This window comes from Dipodomys ordii, unplaced genomic scaffold (assembly GCF_000151885.1).
Source record: "Dipodomys ordii isolate 6190 unplaced genomic scaffold, Dord_2.0 Scaffold97, whole genome shotgun sequence".
NCBI lineage: Eukaryota > Metazoa > Chordata > Mammalia > Rodentia > Heteromyidae > Dipodomys > Dipodomys ordii.
The window spans coordinates 7,917,980-7,935,137 of NW_012267313.1; the positions used below are offsets into that span (position 1 = coordinate 7,917,980).

The following is a 17,158-nucleotide window of genomic DNA, read 5'->3' on the forward strand; positions in this document are numbered from 1 at the left end:
TGTAAAAGTGATTTTTGTTAGACACAAATTCTAAAAAAGAAAGGCCTGCCTATGAGAATCTTCTTGTTTGTATTGGTTCAACAATCATTGCATTTGATTACTTTCATTTGAAAAAAAGCCAAAATAATATGGCATTGTCTATACATTTAAAAATCCTTTATAGCACATAAGGGGAGGGAGACTATAATTCACTTTAGATTTGATATAAAGTAGGACATAATAATGTATATACTGGAAAATATACTTAACCAATTATCTCCTCTCAGATTAAAGGGGTTTGAAACTTTATAGTAGGTTTAAGCAACCATACACACACACACACACACACACACACACATTATCATGATAATTTTTTAAGTACATGCTACATTTATTATGCATATAATATACATACATTTATATGTTAGAATGCATATCTTTTTTTTTCCTCTTTAATTTTTGTCAGTTCTTTTTTTATTTTATTTGTGAACATACTGTACAGAGGGGTTACAATTACATGGGCAGGATAATCATGATAATTTTTTGCAATTAGTTTGAGTACTGATTCATTCACTCAAATTCTAATATGAGTGGTGCTGGGGGCTAACTATACTAGCAAACAGGATAATCCCTAAGAGAGGAACCTATTTAAAAAGCTTTTCATGAGCATTAAGAGACCATTAGAACATTCAGGTAAAACAAGAGCAAGAATGTCTTAGACTTTATAACATGTGTGAGTGCAGCAAAGAGAAACCCCAAGTAGTTCAATATGGTACCTGAGAATCAAATTGAAGGACAAGGGAAGCTAAAAAGGAGTATTATTCCACCAGGAATAATAATGTCATTTGCAATAAAATGTACAGACCTGGAAAAAATAATATTGAGTGAAGTAAGTCAGGCTGAGACAAAGGTAACATATTTTCTCTCATGCAGAAGTTAGATGTAAAATATAAGCATATGCAAATATACACGGAACCATATGTATATATACACATAACCTGATTAAAATATTCTGGGATATGTTTCCATAATGTAACTCATTTGAACAATTAATAGTCTAACATATCTTGCCTAAGGTATCTGGGGGACCAACTGGAGAGGGGAGACAGATGACTAGAGAGATGAATAGTGGGCGAACGCAGTCATAATACACAATGCACATATGTGTAAATGAAATTAGAAAACTCTAGGAAATGGAAGGAGCTGGGATAGATGGGGAAATGACACTGAACAAGATTCATTATACACGTAAATGAACATACTATAGTAAAATCCCTTTGTACAATGACTTGGAGATTATAAACATTTTTAAATGATTTCATTTCCATTTTTAATTTTTTTTTGTGTGTGGGAGAAGTACTGGTATTGGGGTTTAGATCTGGGGTTTCATACTTGCTAGGCAGGTACTCTATTGCTTGAGCCATACCCTTAGTCCTTTAAAAGCCTCATTTCTTAATAACAATGAAGGAACATTTGATCTTTATATTAAATAAAAAAGAGAATAAAATGGTAATTGAACACCAAATTTAACAATGAATCCTGAGTTATCCAGAAGTATATTACTAAATATTCAAGCAAAACCTTTTCTAATGGTGACACTGGGGCTGTATTTCATTTATTTATTTATTTATTATATTATTATAAGGATACTGTACAGAGGGGTTACAGTTACATGAACAAAGTAAGGAGTCCATTTCCCTCCTTTGTTTTTCCTTACCTGTATTTTATTTAATACAAATAAAAAAGTATATAGCAGTGTGTTGGAGATGTGAATCAGAGGTACAGCGCCTGCCTAGAAAATGTGAGGCTCTTAGTTCAAAACCTAGACCACAGGAAAAAAAAAGTAGATAGCTCTACTTCAAGCATTATATGATAAAAACAGTGTCTATTCTAATTATTTCAATAAGCATGCAAAAAAACCCTAAACAGACTTTTAAAAAATAAATCAAGATCCTATTGCTTCTAATGAATATTATCTGGATAACAGATTAAGAAAATAAAGATCTAACAAAAGTAAATAATTGCATCATAAAGTTCATTTTCTCTGTACCAAAGTATTTGTTGCTATCATGCTATATATGTGAAGTTAAAATACCTTATCAAACAAGTATTTGAAAGTCTTTAATTTGAAATATTTTTTAATAAAATAATAAAGGACAATAAAATGTATATCAAATTATGAACCAAAAGAATGTGTGTTGTGTTTAATCTATTTCCAATGGAAAATGTGTCACAAAATGCTCAGGTTGTCAGGCTGTAAAATAAGGGTGTTGGACAAGATGATATGGCATACCTTCTATCTTTAAGGTGTTACCACATTGTGCTTTAAAAATAAGGGCAGAATAGCATGTACAGATTTTAAAGTAAGACAAAAATAATAATTTATTAGAATATAGTACAGCCTTATTTGTGATCATAAAGTGGGAAAGCTTCCTGGGTAACACTTAAACAATAACAGAGAAGCAATTCTTTGCAATTTACCATTTAGATATATTTAATTTCTTCTTTGACAAACAGGGATGACTCTGGAAGTCACTTTGACTCTGGAAGTCAAAGTGAACTTGACCTTTTGGCTTTAAGAAATAAAGCTGCTTTATATGTGAAAGCTTAAGTTTACATGTGACTGGTGCTATGATTGGAATATATCTCTCAAAATTTGTTTTTTTTGGTGAATCTTAACACCAATATTAGGAAGTAGGGCTTTTAGGAGGTGACTAGATCATAAAAGACATGGAAATTAATGGTCTTACAGAAAAGGTCTCAAGCTGGGCACCAGTGGCTCACGCCTATAATCCTAGCTACTCAAGAGGCTGAAATCTGAAGATTGTAGTTCAAAGCCAGACAGGACATGAAAGCCCATGAGACACTTATCTCTAATAAACTACTCAAAAAAAAAAAGCTGGAAGTGGTGCTGTGATTCAAATGGTAGAATGCTAGCCTTGAATTCAAAGAGGCTCAGGGATAGGTACTCAGGCACTCAGTTCAAGCCCCAGGACTGGCAAAATAAACAACAACAAAAAACCCCCACAAATGTATCAGAACTTTTTCATCATTTGTGACCCAAGAAGAGGAATCACACCAGACCCACCTTTTGCTACTACCTTGATCTTGGACTTTTTAGCCTCTAGAAAAGTGAGAAATAGATTTTTATTGTTTATATGGCACTTAATATTATGGTATTTTGTGATGGTACCTCATGCTAAGATAATTGATATCAACTATATTTTCTGAAAATCCTAACTCACAAAGATCTCCACAGTGAATCACTAGAATTTCATTGAAAGTGTTCTAAATCTTATTTTTAATATAGTTCTTGCTTTGGTCCCATCTTCACTCTTTGTGGGCCACCCCCTCACCCCCCCCCACCACCTTTGGCCATAGGGCTTGAATTCAGGGTGCTGTCTCTGATTTTCTTTTGCTCAAGGCTTTCTACCACTTTAAGTCATAGCTCCACTTCTGGTTTTCTGGTGGTTAATTGGAGGTAAGAGTCTCACAGATTTTCCTCCCTGGCTTTGAATCATGATCCTCAGATCTTAGCCTCCTGAGTAGCTAAGATTACAGGCATGATCCACCAGTCTTGGCCCATCTTTACTCCTTATGCTCTGTCCTCCTTTGTAGAACGGAAATGCATTTAACTTTAAGCATGTATTTTTTATTTTTACAGAGGCTCATTGATGAGTTGCCCTTGAGGCTGTAAGTGACTGTGAATTTAAATTTCTGAGCATTGTTAGGACTGTAAAGATATTGGGACCCTTGGAGATGATAGACATTAGCCTTTGGGAGTGCTATGATTCTAAGAAGTATCTCCCAAATACCCAAGTGTTAAAGCATTGGTCCCTAATGTGTGAGGCTATTGGATGGTGATAGGATTTCTAAGGAGTGAGATCTAATAAGAGGTCTTAGATTATTGAGGGAGTTCTCTGAAAAGGGACAGAGTCTTACTCTCTCTGTTTCCTGACTGCATGAGATGAGTAGCTTCCTCCCACCAAGTGCTTCCATAATGATGTACTGTCTTCTCTCAGACCCAAAAACAATAAGGCCAACTGACCATGCATTAAAATATTCAAGATTATGACCCAAAAGAAACTCTTTCATTTTTAAAGTTTGTTATCTTGAGTGTTTTGCTATAGTGACAGAAAGTTTATCACTAAATCTTGAGTACTAAATTTAAATAAAATTAAGATATCTAGACATCAATAATTAATTGTTCCTGTCACTACAACACTAAGGTCAAAATATTTCAAATTCCAAATATTCTTGTGCACACATTTGAGTACTTGATATAGTAGTCAAGAAGATGACAACATAATTATAGGATAATAAAGAATCCTAATTTGTCTAATTTGGAGAGGGGAAGGGGAATAACAAAACGCTGAAACAAGGACACAGGATGACCCACTGCAACAATGATACCCACAGACAGTTTATTGGAAATGAACTTTACAACTTTGGGTGGGGGGGTACGGGGGGGGAAGTGAAGGGGGGGTTCGGGGAGGATGAGGGAAGTGGGGAAGGAAAGGGATAGTGGGATAACAAGGGAAGGGTTAACAATGCTCAACAAGAAATGTACTCATTGCCTTACTCATGTAACTGTAACCCCTCTGTACAACATCTTTACAATAAAAAGAAATTAAAATAAATAAATACGCCTAAAGGAAGATGTTTCTATGTGAGCATATGATCCTAATTGTGATGCATATGGATATACAGACTTTTCAGAAGAGGACACTAAAACTTACCAACAAGTATTTGAAATTACAAAATAAAAAAAATAGCAGATGGAATCTTAAAAAGCAAATGAAAAAGTTTCAGCATAAATGAGAAGAGGAGAATCACTTGCAGAATGTTAGAGTGGTAAAAACTGGTTTCTCAAAGAAAGCAAGAACACTGCCAAAAACTACCAAAATGAATGGTATCACAAGTCTGAAAACTACTCAAAGGCTCACAATAATCCAAGGAGTGTGTATTAAAACAACAACAAAAACAATAAAAGAAACCCAACAACAGGTAGATGTTAGTAAAACAAAGCTTCATGAAGTTTTAAATTGCCTTATTCCTACTACTCTTTTCTATGTCCAGAGTTGCATTGAAAGCCAGTGGCCTCACAAACATGATAACTACTGAAGCTAGCTGTTTAGCAGTCACCAGAGTGAGCAGAATGGATTTGGAGCAGTTCCAAAGTTTCATCTTCAGAGAGGCATCATTGTATAATCTGTAGCAGCTTCCTAAATACAACCATTCTCAGAGGTCATTTTCACTTGATACAACTCAGAACATATACTCTGGTTGTATTGCATTTTTCAAATGTAATTAATGGCAACTGCTTAAAATTGCTTCTATTTCAAGTGACAATGCAGCTGTGACTATGAGAATTTGTATGCCATGTATTATCTCAATATCTGCTTATCAATAAAAATTAAGGAACAAAGAAACAGGAAAATATGACCAGAGAGAAACCAAAAAAATATTAACAGAACTTGTTCCTGAAAAATTTTAGATGTTAGACTTACTAAAGATTTAAAAAATCTGTATTATTTTATTATTGTATTATTTCTTGGGTTAGGCACAGTGGTTTACACCTTGGTGTAAGGCCCAAGTTCAAACTCTAGTATCAAACACACACAAATATTTCTAGCTTTGATAAAATAAGCACAGTATGTCTCAATCACAAAAACTAATTTTAAAATATCTAACTTATATAAGATAATAAAATGTAATTTGCTCAATTAGAAAATAGGCAAGAGATTTGAATTAGACATTTCTTCACAGGAACATCATCAGTAACATCATCAGTCATAAGTAAAATTATGAGATTCCTACTTACTAGAATGGTTATAATAAAAAAATACATTAACGAGTGAGGCAGTAGAGAAGCTGGAACCCTTATTCATGTCTATGAGGATTTTAAGGTGGTTCATATACTTTGGAAACAGTGTTCCTAGTTCTGGAAAGTGTTAAGCATAGAGTAACTATATGATGTGGCAGTTCTATTTCTAAATTTCAAAGATATGAAGTCTTATGCCCACACATATACAAAACAGGTACATAAATGCTTACAGATAATTATATGTAATAGCTAAAATTAAAGTAATTCATGTCCTTTAGTGAAGTAATAGATAACAAATGTGACATATTCAAATGATTTGTCCATGGAAAGGAATAAAATTCTGATATATACTGCAAGGATAAATCTTGAAAAACTAGTGTAAGAAAAAAAAAGACAAAGAAGTCTATATAGAAAGTAACTTAAAATGTCCAGATTAGGTCTGTTTCTACAGACAAAATAGGCTAGTAATTGTCAGAGGCTAGGGGAATAAGGAAATGGAAGGAGGGCAGGGTTAAGAGTGTGGAGTTTGATTTGGGAATAACTAATGTTTAAAAAACATCTGGTGGTGATTCTCACATAGTAAATATACTGAAAGTTACTGAACTATAGATTTTTAAAAGGGTAAGTTTTATGTTCTGAGGGAATGGGTGGGTAGGGAGAGATGAGTGAGATTGTTCAAAGGAGTGACATTGATCCAGATATACTGTTTTAGAGCAACTCCTTTGAACAACTACTTACAGATAATTTTTTAAAATCTTAGGAATGACTGCAAGGGGATGTGAAATTGCTTGTGATGAATAAAGCAGACATACAGGTAAAAATAGAGATAAAAGAGATCATGACTTTCCATGTCAGAGAGAAGAATCTTGATTCTAGCTACCCAAGTGGACAAGAGGTTATACCATGGAAATATAAGGGAAAAGTGAAAGCAAAGTCTATGAAATATCGAGAATATTACTAAAGTAATAGTGGGAAGCAAGCAGCTGTTAGTACCAGTAGCAATGAAGGCCCTAACTACATTCATTTATAGGTCCTTTAGGTTATCAAATGTTATCCATATTAAGTAATGCCTATAAAGATTTTTTTCTAGTTGAATGGAAAAAGGAAAGAATGAACTGTACAACTGGGGGTGGTTGGGGAATAGAGAAAGTAGGAGAAAAATGAGGGAGGGGTAACAAGTTCAACAAGAAATGTGCTCACTACCTTACAAATGTATGTAACTGTAACTCCTTTGTACATCACCTTGACAATAAAATTAAATTTAAGACAAGAATAATTAAAATTAGAATGTCAGCTGGGTAGTCACACTGGGGTTTTAACTGGAACTAGTATATTCAATGAGCTTTTCAAGTAGGTCTCAAGGTAGACTGTAAAAGCCCAATCACCTCATTTTTGGGACATTCATAACTTCTCTCCTATTCTTCAAACAGCTGTCTGTGGCATGTGGGTAGCAGAATTTGAAGTGTGGCAGGTGTTTGTAATTTCCTTTCTCAAGGTCACAGGTGACTCTACCAGTGCAGTAGAAAAACCACAGCTTCTGAACCTCTTTCTTCCCACCAAACCCCAAGATCCTCTTCTCACATCCAGATTACTCTCTGCAACATAGGTGTCTTTAACCCATCCCACAACTATTAAAATGGAAGTGCCACTTTTTCCTAGGGTATTAACTAAGATTCGGTCCATTAACTTCAAGTCATTATGATTCAAACGTCTTGGTGGGTGGGATATTTTAGAAATTGGTTCTCTTAAATAACTTCCTGGGAAGGATTCTGTATTGAGCTGTTTCTCCTCTCACGATCTTCATAATCCCTTTAAACCATCATTTTTGTTCTGCCTTTCCAGTGGTATTCTGCTGTCTACATCATTCATAGAACACCTCCTGCCTAATCACATTAAAAGTGAGGTTGAAAAGATCAGATTAGATAATAAGATAGTATATAGCAGAATGGTTTTAAAACATAAATTGTTTCCTAAATGTTAACTCCTTTAATTTCCACAAAATTTGTCTTAGGTTACTGAGTAACATAAAAATTGAATTCACATAAATTATTTTAGAATGTTTATACTTTTGGTTTATATAACACATTCACACACTAAATTTAAAATTTTCCAGATAATTCTTAAAGATCTTATGCCTCAGTTTTCTCTCACTGGCAAATATTGATGATGACAATACAATGTCTTTATTTTATAGAATTATGACAGATTAGTGAAATCATCTAAACAAAATAGTGCCAGAAGCTTATGTCTGAAATCCTAGCTACTCAGGAGGCTGAGAGCCACGGATTGTGGTTCAAAGCCAGCCTGGACAGGAAAGTCTGAGACTCTTATCTTCAACTTACCACCAAAGAGCCAGAACTGGCACTGTGGCTCAAGAGGTAGAGTGCTAGCCTTGAGCAGAAAAGTTCAGGGACAGCACCTAGGCCCTGAGTTCAAGCTCCAGGACCGGTGCTTGCACTTGCGCATGTGTGCATGCGCACATGCACACACACACTCATGCATGCATGCACAGAACAGCTCAGAAATATGGAACTGTGCAAACCTGACTACAGCTAGAAAATCTGTGGAGCATTAGTAGGGGCAGGTGGTAGATGTCTCTCTTCAAAGAAAAACAGTGTATTATTCAACAACTTCCAGGGTTTGGCCTCATGAATACTAGGTAAGTACAATACCACTGAGCTACAACATTATCTCCTCTCCCTCCCCACCCTCCCTTCATAGCTACCTACCTACCTACCTTCACATCTATACATTTCTCTTTTTTTGGGGCATTACTGGGGTTGAACTCCTCTGGCTTTGTTATTTTGAGAGTCTCACAAACATTTTTGCCCAGGCTGCCCTTGAATCTTGGACCTTTTACTCTCATTTTACAAGTAGCAAGGATTACAGGTGTGAGCCACCAACATTTCAATAGTTTGGTAACATTTTGATAAATTTCTTTTCAAATGGAAAATGATATTTCTATAATCATGAAAGTTACTTTTTTTCCTTTTCAAATTACAGGTTTTGTTTTATTCTTTCAATAGCTGCTCTGAACTTTGGTTATCCATCTATTACTATTCTCATTTTACATCACTTTCTGAATGAGTTCAAGTTCTACCCAAAAGACATATTTTATATATAAAAACATATTAAAACAACAAATGATATAATTCTGTTATTTCAAGCCTTGTTATACAAGGCTCTGTATAGCACTATGCTATGTACTATTGTCTTCTGATAATTTTCTGAATTGCAGGTTTGTTAGATAAAAAATTTAGAAATACAAAGCAAAATGGAAAAACAAAAGTCAATGGAGTTTGCTAACAGTAAAAGAAATCAACATAGGATTCATAAATTATAAAGAATGGAAGAAAATACTAAAGTGAAGATATTTTTTAAAAATGTGCTATGGACAACTATAAGCGCTTTGAAAGAGAACCCACTTTGCAATTACATTTGAATTTCAATAGAATTTTAATAGAACCACTACTTTATTGATAAGTGAAAACAGGTTCTTTTATGACTTAAGTTATAAAAGCTTATAGTTTATGGGTTCCTTCTCCACCCTGCAATTATCTACAGGAAGAGATTGGCCACAGGTTCTATTTAATGAGTTTTATAGGGGCATATTCACTTCAGATTACATACTATGAATTCCTGGAAAATGCCATGATTTGGGGAAAATAAAATATACCCTTTGAATCAAGACATTTTACTTGAACTCATGCATTTATCCATGAACAAACTATTATAAATATTACATTAAAATGTGGAAGTCATATATATGTTTACATATGTATGTATAAAGGATATCATTTAAAGTGTAATAATATAATGCACAGCAAACTATAAACCTAAAGACCTAAATACAACAATAAAATCTAACATCAAGGGCTAGGAACGTGGCTCAGTGGTAGAGCGCTTGCCTTGCATGCATGAGGTCCTGGGTTCGATTCCTCAGCACCACATAAGCAAAAAAAAGAAAAAAGAAGCTGGAATTGGCACTGTGGCTCAAATGGTAGAGTGCTAGCCTTGAGCTGAAGAGCTGAAGGATAGTGCCCAGGCCCAGAGATCAGGACCCATGACCAGACCCCCCCAAAAAAAACAAAAAAAAAACACACACATACACACACAAAAAACAAAAAAAATCTAACATCATTGATTCAAAATGTTGCAGAATCAGTATAAATATTAATCAATCCATGATACTAAGGAAACAATTTAATTTCTGTAACTCAGAAGTACCTTTATGAATAAATATATTGTTAAAGATAGTCAACGTCATGGACATCTCAAATATTTCTGAAATAGCAAAATAAGTCTAAAACATATTAAGGTTTACTACTGATAATGTAACAAAAATGTATTCATCTATCTTTAGAAAATATAAATGGAATGGTAATTGTAGAATGAATTACTAGCTTGTAAAGTTTGTTTGATACGAAGAATAATACTGAGACAATATTTAAATTTTAAATCAAGGAGGGAAACTTTAAATCCTAATAACTAAGGTTAACAGACAAGTGGCATATATTCCATAATTGGTATGTGTCAGTTTCTTTGAAAATGTAAGCTATTATTTTTATACCCCCCAAAAGCTATTATTTTTTACACCCCAAAAATCTGTTTGTGAAAAGAAAACATGTTCTCACTATCAAGAGCTATAGGATCACTGAATAAGAATAAAGGAGTAATATTAATTGACCATTACAGGTCTGAAATGTAGGAACTTCACAAAAATTTAAGCCATTTATTAGAATAGCTCATACTGATACCATTTAAATATTATATCAGTTTCAGATAAAATTAATTAAAAACAATACTCAAATCACTAAAAGATTCCTTGTATATTCAGCCTGGTATCTTTTAATATATGGAAATCTATGCATATGGTCACAGTTAAAGAGAAGATAAGTCTTAGCTATCCTCCTCAGAAACATTTCCTTCTAGTTGCGGTTTTTCTTTGATTTTCAAATAAACCCTTCATTCAAAGTAAATAAAAGACTAAGTCAGTGCTGACATAACTATTAACTCACTTTTACACCTGCCTTTCAGGGTGCAGACAATGACCTCTGATTAATCTGAGGCTGATAATACCCTACCTTGCCACAGACTATAAGCAGGTGCAGGAACTGGTTCTTAAAGTGGCATGATCTAATTCCTTTCATATAATCTAATATTATATCATACATGCCTTATTTGCTTTTCCTCTAACAGTACAATGTGTGAGTAAATATTCAGGAAAAATGTCAGTGAGAAGAGCGTTCCATATTTAATCATCAAATCAGAACTAGGACATTATATAAAAATAAAATATATACAAGTAGACCTAGAAGATTACTCAAATGAAATGATAACAATCAGCTGATGATCATTGTCTCTTCCACAACACTAAATGCCAGAAGCAAAGAAGATCAGTTACTATCATGCTTTTATATGAAAATGTTATGTCTAAATAAACAAAAACATGTCCTATGCAAAGATAACTGAGGGTACTTTTAGGTATGTATACTTTAAGTAACTCATCTCTCAACTTGTATTTCTTGAAAAATAGTTTGAAATTTTATTCTTAGATATGAACAACATTAAGAGCTCACTATGTAAAACTAGAGGTATTATGAGTTTAAAATTTTTATTCCTTTTCATGTAAGGGTTCATGCTATGTAGGGATGTTCTTTTTCACATTCTTTTAAGTGATAAAAAATTCACACCAGCAAAAAAAGAAGACTTCATGTAATTAATAAAAATTAAAGAAGGAAATAATAAAAAGGAAGTAATCAGGAGCATTTGACAAGCTAACAGATGATTTTCTTCTCAGTCTAATCTATATTTACTTAAGGGATACTAGACACTACATTATGGTTCTTTAACTACACATATATGTGTGTGTATATATACATGTTTTATATATATATATACACATTTATATACATATATACATATATAGCATTCCCTGGAACAGAGGCCTGAAAAATTCTCAATTCCTCATTCCTCACCTGCTGAATAGCTGCAACTTGCATTTATCACTCCCTTAGACCAAAGCCCTAGGAAATTGGGGATTAGGTACAGGGGAAGAAGTCACTCAGGCCCTCTGCATCAGCTGTTCAGAAATTCTAGTCCATTCTCTTTTGACCTTTTTATTCTGTAATTTATCAGCACAAGCTGATCTACAATCAGCCTCGAGGGAATAACAAGAAAACTGAGTGGAGTTGTACTTTCATTAGTTCTAGAATGTACCAACAAAACAAATGTAAGCACAGGTGCCTACAGGTACACCTATAGGAACAAAATGAATTTCAAAAGTATGGAAAAATAATGCAGTAACTGAATATATTATTTTCATACATTAAAAATAAATTTTCCTTAATTGACAATCTTTTATTTAGCATTAAAGAATTAAACTTTTATAATGTTATGACGCTTTTGTATATTTACTCAAGGAAACCTGAAACACATACTATATAGCTCAGTGCCTTTAGTATCCCATACATGAGTCTTTTCTGGAGTCCCTCACATTATCAAACATGTTAAATTACTCAATTATATGGATTTTTCACAAGTAGAAAATAGGCAATGTTCTTGTGAGGTAATTACTAATCAAAAATCTCAAATATGGCTTAAGATAATCTTTATTTCCTCAGAAAAAGGTATTACCATATCTTTCTCACAATAGGAAATGGCAAACCATATGAAAAACTTGAAAGACATTGTATAGAAAACATAAGAATATTATGTTGAAGGAAAAGTAAGATGTACTTCATTCTGCATCATCTTATGAATCTTCCCAAGGGAAACTATCAACTAATGTATATTTCATATAAATATATTCAGAGACTAGGTAAATCTAATTTTCTGCCTTTCATAAAGTATCTATAGTATATAATAAATAGTAATGCAATGCCTTTCAGTATCTAGTAATAGAATAAAAATATTTTATTTCTATATTAAAAAAGCAAAGTAACCTGGAAATTAAGTATTATGTCATTCTCCCACTATTTTAAGACATTTAGTAATATACTATTGTACAAAATTCATTTTTTTTTAATTTAATTTTATTTTATTTGTGAACATATTGTACAGAGGGGTTACAATTACATGGGCAGGATAATGCGTACATTTCTTACCAAGCATTGCAGCCTCCTCCTTTGTTTACCCTTCACATCCCTTCCCAGCCTCCCCCCTCCCCCCCATCCCAATCCTTCTCCTTCCCTCCTTCCCCCCCACAAAATTCATTTTTAAAGAGCTTTGTTTTAAATAAAACCACAAACTCTACTAAAATTAATATAACCAGGGACCTATGAAAAAGTATTTGTTTTCCTGAATCTTGGAAAAAGAAAATTTTCTTCATTAGTTAGAAAATATGAAGTTACTTTTCCTGTAGGGATAAGGTTCTAAGAGTTTTCTGCATTGGGATTTTGTGTCATAACCATACCACCTAATACACCTTTGTAATTTCTTTCTTTTTCCTTTTTTTTTTGTTGGTTGTGGGGCCTGAACTCTGGCCTAGGTGCTGTCCTTCAGCTCTTCAGCTCAAGGCTAGCACTCTACCACTTGTGTGAGTGAGTGAGTGTGTGTGTGTGTGTGTGTGTGTGTGTGTGTGTGTGAATCTAGGTCCTCAAGCATGTTAGACAGACAATGTATCACCTGAGTTACATCTCCCACCCTTCTGAACAGTATTAACAATGTAGGAAGGATTGTCTTACCGTTGGTGGTGAATCTACCTGATGGTTACAAGGCCTTCTTTCTATGCTGATAATTCCTGTGGAAAGAAAAGAATTAGATACATCTGGTTATTATGCCTATCCATCTTTTTAATATATTTGCCTCATACATATGAGAAAAGCTCTTTTCTACCAAAGTAGTTTACTTCCTTTCTTTAATTTGAGAAAATTGTTTTTCTTAGGTTCCTGCTTTGGCCAGGTGGCTTGGTTCTTGTTAAAAACATTTTAGTTATGCATCTTTTTCCTGAGAACTTTAATTAGAAGTTTGTTGATGTTTAGTTGCTCCTATTAATTAAGCCACATCCTTTTGCAGATTATGAGCCTAAGCTCAGCTAATGTGTGAGCAGAGGGGCAGGTTCTGCTGAGTTGGGTATAAAAAGGGAGCAGCCTGCATGCTCGGTGTGCTTGCTTACCAGATTTTTGGCTGATGGTGCAACCTTGTGCAGAAGTAAACTTTGTCTTGCTGAGTTCCTTTGAACTGGTGTTCTTATTCCTATGCAACAACCCAACATCCTGAGATATTTCTAATATACAATTTATAAGAAAAAAGCTCCACTCAGATGGAAGTATCTTTCTGAACGATTTCATGAATTCGTTGGTCAGAAACAGTTGGTGAATTTAGCTAAGATATCTGACTGTAGCTAAGCCAATTTTTCCATTCACGGGGCATCCAGTAGTAAGTTAACATGTGTCAATATCTGTTTTCTACTAAAAATTATACTATTATCTGTCACTGCTGACTTGAGGTCTTAATTTTTATAGTAAAATATCATAAGGACTATGAAAGGGATTACTTGTTCTTATTTTCTCAAAAGGATATATCTATTTGATTTTTCTTTGATGTGACTTCCTATTATGACATAGTCTATTATTTATTCAATCACCATGGAGTGTTTGAGGGAAAAAAAGTTCTTCTAAGTCTCTCATTTACAATGGTAACATTATAGCAAATTCTTGAGAAATATCCTTTTATCTTTTTGTTCCCAGTGTCTTTTATTGCATTTCTTTATAATAAGCAGCCTTTAAGGATTTGACACATTTCATCTCATCTGTAAGAAACTGGTTCAGTCAAGCTCAAGTTAAAACTATACACAGCTGTGGGTCTCATTTATTTTCCAATCTCTGTTCATCAGCATACGTACATGTGAGTTAGGGTATTAGAATAGTCTGTACAAATAACAGTCCAAGACTTCTTAGAGTGAGAAACATTCTCCTTGTTAATAAAAATCAACAAAATTCCTACTTCAAAGTATTAATTTTTCTCTTTTATAAGCATGTAACTAATTTTTATTAAAGATAAAGGATTAAGTGAGATGAATAGAACACAACTGCCTTTCTTACTTTGGAAGAGCATATTTAAGGTGAACAAAGCAATAGGAAACAACATAAAAATTTGTTTCATTAAAAACACTATTTCAAAGCCAAAAATACCAAACAAACACCTCTCCCATTTATTATTTCAAACTTCACATTTAATAAAACAGAGATGTCTTGTCTTAAAAAATATACAGCAAATGAACCAGATTCTGTCTTACGTGTGGTCAGTCTTCATGGCTTGGCATGACACATTTACTCTCTTGAAAGAGAGGTCATGTGATAGGTTTAGGAATTAACAATTTACGTGTGTGTCCTCACTTGTAATCTGCTATAAAATTGACCTAGGCTAATTACTGATTTTAAAATTATTATCTAATTAGGAAGTAACTTTAATTGTAAATAATCTAACTTTAAAATTATGTAAACATAAAGAATAAAAATCAAATCTTCAAATCTATATCCTTAAATAAAAGAAATAACTTAAGAAAAAAAAGAAATAACTTAAGGAAAAATGTTCTAAAATAGCTTGCTATTTTAAGTAAATTTCACTTTAAAAAATCTGTATTTGTGTGCCTCATTTTACTTTTATTAAAGTATAACAATAGTTGAAAACTTGTAATGAGTAGGCTGTTGTAATGTTAATTTTCTATCAACTTGGCTAAGCCATTGTGCCAGACACTTGGTCAAATATTATTGTAGATGTTCCTTTGAAGGCTTTTACTGGATAGGATTAACATTTAAGTCAGTAGGTCTTGAGTAAAATAGATTACCCTTCCTAATCTAAGTGGTTTTATCAAGTCATTTGAAGCTTTAAAAAAAATCACTGACCTCTTCAGAGAGAAGGGAATTTTGACAACAGATTGCCTTTTGAATTGAGCTGTAACTCTTCTTGCAATTCATTTTATTTAGATTTCTTTTCTTTTCTTTTTTTTTTTTGGGGGTCCGGTCATGGGGCCTGAACTCTGGGCCTAGGCGCTGTCCCTCAGCTCTTCAGCTCAAGGCCAGCGCTCTACCACTTGAGCCACAGCGCCACTTATGGTTTTTTTTTTTTTTTTGCTTATGTGGTGCTGAGGAATCGAACCCAGGGCCTCATGCATGCAAGGCAAGCGCTCTACCACTGAGCCACCTTCCAAGCCCTTTATTTAGATTTCTTTGTGTCCAGTTCTCTTGAGACTATATGTAAGGTCTTCTCAGTATTACAGTAAGTACATATTAACCAAAATGCAATTTACATTATTTTTTCTCCTGGATTATTGATGTAAATCATTATTCACACCTACAAAAATGCATGGGAATTATTACAAATTTATAAAGCAAAAATTATGTAAGAAAAAAATTTAACATTTTATACTATGCCTAACAAAAAAAGTTTTTTCTCCGATGCCTTGAGATTTCTACTCTAATTCAGTTGTATCATTTATATAGAACACTCTAAATCACTGTATAGCCAAAGACCCATTGAATATTAGATTGTTGGATTAAAAATTCTTTTATTTTGGTTGTCTGTGTAAGACCACTATCATCTAACTTCTAGTATTTTAGATAAATTCAATGCTAAGCTGATTTTCTTTTCTAAGGAAACAACTTAGTCTTCCTATGGGAAGCTTGTAGTATTTTCCTGTTATTTAGGAAGTTAGTAATCTTACTAGCATATTTCTAATGTGTCTTTCTTATCATTTATTTTTCCTTGATGAGATCTTTAATCTCTGGAATAAGACCATTCTGTGTTCAGATAAATTTTATCCTCAATTTTGCAGTTCAACTTATCTTTACCTCTGCAGTTCTCTTTGTGATAAATGTTTCCACTTTCTAGGTGAACATTTTCTTTCATGCGAATGATTTTTTGAAATTTTTTATTGTAAAGATACTATACAGAGGGTTACAGTTACATGAGTAAGGTAATGAGTACACTTCCTATTCATGCGAATGATTTTAAAGTTTGAAATTATGTACATTGGCTAACTCTATAATTTATCAACCCTCTTCCTGATAAAAAGTTTATCAGAGTATGAGCAAGAAGTTTGTCCTGGGAATCAGTGCCAGTATGTTAGTGCTAAAGGTGAGCCAGAAAGGGCTTAGTTGTACTTGAGGCTAAGAGAAGACCTATGGAGGTTGATCAAGTCTCTTCCAAAAGTTTGGGGGGAAAATGGAGTTTTCAGGTTTGTTGAATGCTCTTAGCCAGTGGAAATGATAAATGCCTGCAGAATTGTCAATATCTTTCAGATTAATGTTCTTGGTTTATCAAGTCAGAGACTTCTACTTGGGCTTTTAAGCTAAATTATTGAGTTGGCTATAAATGGCAACTGATGAGGCTTTTGAAGAGAAACCTGTT

The 17,158-nt window shown here is 33.6% G+C and overlaps 1 protein-coding gene across 6 annotated transcripts in view; it reads right to left on the reverse strand.

Annotated features, from left to right (window-relative positions):
• Ahi1 (Abelson helper integration site 1) overlaps positions 1 to 17,158 on the reverse strand; it is a 130,309-nt gene that overhangs the window by 26,621 nt on the left and 86,530 nt on the right. For all 6 annotated transcript variants that reach the window (XR_001175466.1, XM_013026898.1, XM_013026897.1 and 3 more), the window contains one exon: positions 13,492 to 13,547. Coding sequence is in view for 5 of the 6 variants with exons in the window: in XM_013026898.1 (XP_012882352.1) it covers positions 13,492 to 13,547 (56 nt within the window). In the remaining variant the exon portion in view is untranslated. The remainder of the gene's footprint in view (positions 1 to 13,491; positions 13,548 to 17,158) is intronic.